Source organism: Acartia tonsa, chromosome 9 (assembly GCF_053477335.1).
Source record: "Acartia tonsa isolate MP-2025a chromosome 9, ASM5347733v1, whole genome shotgun sequence".
Lineage (NCBI taxonomy): Eukaryota > Metazoa > Arthropoda > Copepoda > Calanoida > Acartiidae > Acartia > Acartia tonsa.
In genome coordinates, this window is record NC_137268.1 from 20,812,207 (window position 1) to 20,814,725 (window position 2,519).

Sequence of the window (2,519 nt, forward strand, 5' to 3'; positions counted from 1 at the left end):
TAGATTTCCATAGCGTCATGTAAAGTGAAATCACAACTTGTTTTTGATGAAATATATTGAGGTTTTTTGGTGTGATTTTTATATTAAAAGATTATTGGACCCGGCCAGCTGCTAGCAAGAATATGACTGCCCCTTTATATTCTGTTTATTTCCCTTGCCCCTTGCCCCCACCTCCCTTCTCCCTTCTCTCTGTCTGCTACATTCCAAACTAACACAACGAGTGCTTATTTCCATTCCCCCCACTTCCCTTCTCCCCGTCTGCTACATTCCAAACTAACACAACGAGTGTTTATTTCCCTTCCCCCCACTTCCCTTATCCCTTCTCCCCGTCTGCAATATTCAAAACATACATAACGAGTAGCGGCATTCTATGCGCAAGTCCTAACCGGGTTCGGTGTTCCCACGTGCAACATTGAAGCTATTTGGAAATGTAGCTGTCGCTTTCAGTAATTCAATAAATGTCAAACGATATGTTTCATATTTTATATATTTCAGAATTTTAAAGTTTGGACTAAAATCTAAAATGTCGGGTAATGAGAATTTGGGAGTGGACGTTCCTGGGTAAGTTCTTTTTTCTTTAAATTTTGAAATTATAATTAATTTATTTATTTCAGGAATTACAATTTATTATTATTCATTTAAATATTAAAGGTTTAAAATAATCAAGAAATGTAATGTTTTATGAAAATAGTTTATTTCTTTTTAAAAAATGAATATAAAAGATTCTCCCTCCCTAATTCCCTCCCTTATAAGTTATATTCGTTCAGGATTTAGTTTTTGGGTTTGAAGTTACACAAATTATTTTCTCTAAAATTTGATACATAGTTTATAAGATTTTATGATATAATATTTCTATGGTTTTTCCTTTCTAAGTTTAAGATCATTTTGTTTCTTTTTTATAAGTCGAAATTTTGATGTTAAGGTATGATTGGAAAAGGAAGGACATTCAAGAATATGGTATTTTTCGTCCTCATGCTAAGGAATTGAATAAGAGCTATGCGTCTATATGTTTGAGATCGATTGATGGGGTTGCAGACGGTTCGTTTCGAGTAGCCTACAATAGCAGACAAACCCACAAGATTAAGCTTCCTCTAGAAAAGATTTTTAACAACGAGGATTTAAGTCAATATGATGTCGAACTCATTTTAAGACCTGATGAGTTAGTTTTTCAGGTAGATTGTTTTATGTATCTATACAGTTTTTACATTTTGTTTTTAAAATACTTTTAGTAAAATTTTTTTTTTTGTCTAAATTAAGTTTCTTTCTTTTCTAAGGTATTAATTTTAAAAAAATATTTTAATTTTTCTAATTATTAAATTGTTTGTTTTTTCCCTAAATAAAAATTATTTGGTATAAATTTTTTTTTCTTGATTTTTAATGTAAATATTTTTAATGGCGTTTATTTTAGATAATTATTTAAACTGTATAGATAATAAAACAATTTTTAATGATTAGGAAAACTCAATGTTCTCAAGCTGGATTTCTATCAAGAAATTATGTCTGTCTAGAAATGTATACTTACATCATGATACAATGCTTATAGATGCTGCCTTTGATACCTTGAATCAAACTTTAGAGCCTTTTGTAGATGTCTGTGTTAGATTTGCTTTGACTGTAAACAAGAGAGGCAATTTAGGTTTTGAGTTATTATGTCTTGCTTTACCTGGTTCTGAGAATCATCTTAATGACAATCAAAGACTGGCAGGCCCAAATGTGTCTGGAATGATTATTGCTACTCTTAATTTATCTACTCCCATTCTCGATGATGAATTTTGCAGTGATTTAAAACAAATTCTTCCATGTGCTCCCATCATTTTTTCAAATGCTGCTATGTCTATGATTGAGTATAAGAGAATCGTGCGTGATGTGTTTCCTGCAATTATGATAAAATTCAAGATTTTCAAAGATTTGTCTTATGATGAAGCTGTACAAGCTGTTCAAAGTGTCGGGTGTTACTCAACGTTACAAAGCACAATCAGGATTATCGAAGAGTAATGAGACCTCTTTTGATACTCCAGGTAAATTAATTTCTAAATTTGGAGCGAAATTTAAATTACAAAGTTATATACCAATTTTACCCACGTTTTTACTAAGTTTTATTAGTATTCATCTGGCTTCAAGTTCTTGGGCGTCATATAAGACTAGCTGGATTTCATTTTTCGATTTTGTGCAACATAGAGGATTAACTGTATCTCTGCCAGTCTCTTCTCAAATACTTCATGGTTATGTTAACTATTTAAAGAATTGGAAATTGTTGAGAGCAAGTACAATTAAATCTTATTTATCTGGATTGAAGAAACTTCATATACTTAATTATCGTTCTACTATTGCTTTTGAAGATCCTATTTTATATTCCTACCTCAAAGGTATTTAAAATTTTGAAGCCTGTAAAAATGAATTGTGTCTTCAAAGAAATGTGATTACTTTCCCCATATTGAAAGTTTGGGGCCATTGCATTTTTACATCTAATTTATCTATGTTTGATAAACATGTTCTGTGGACAGGTGTTTATTTTAAAC

The 2,519-nt window shown here is 31.0% G+C and overlaps 1 protein-coding gene across 1 annotated transcript; it reads left to right on the plus strand.

Moving 5' to 3' along the window:
- The first annotated feature begins 398 nt into the window (after positions 1 to 398).
- LOC145327431 (uncharacterized) lies at positions 399 to 1,995 on the plus strand. Its single transcript, XM_080170983.1, has 3 exons — positions 399 to 561; positions 923 to 1,172; positions 1,456 to 1,995. Exons 1-3 carry the CDS (start codon positions 524 to 526, stop codon positions 1,993 to 1,995), a joined length of 828 nt encoding a protein of 275 aa, XP_080027109.1. The 5' UTR covers positions 399 to 523.
- Positions 1,996 to 2,519: the final 524 nt, after the last annotated feature.

Coding starts and splice junctions, on each gene's coding strand:
- LOC145327431 (XM_080170983.1), top strand. CDS start 524: ATGTCGGGTAATGAGAATTTGGGAGTGGACGTTCCTGG. Junction 562..922: donor TTGGGAGTGGACGTTCCTGG/GTAAGTTCTTTT, acceptor TTTGATGTTAAG/GTATGATTGGAAAAGGAAGG. Junction 1,173..1,455: donor CTGATGAGTTAGTTTTTCAG/GTAGATTGTTTT, acceptor TTTAATGATTAG/GAAAACTCAATGTTCTCAAG.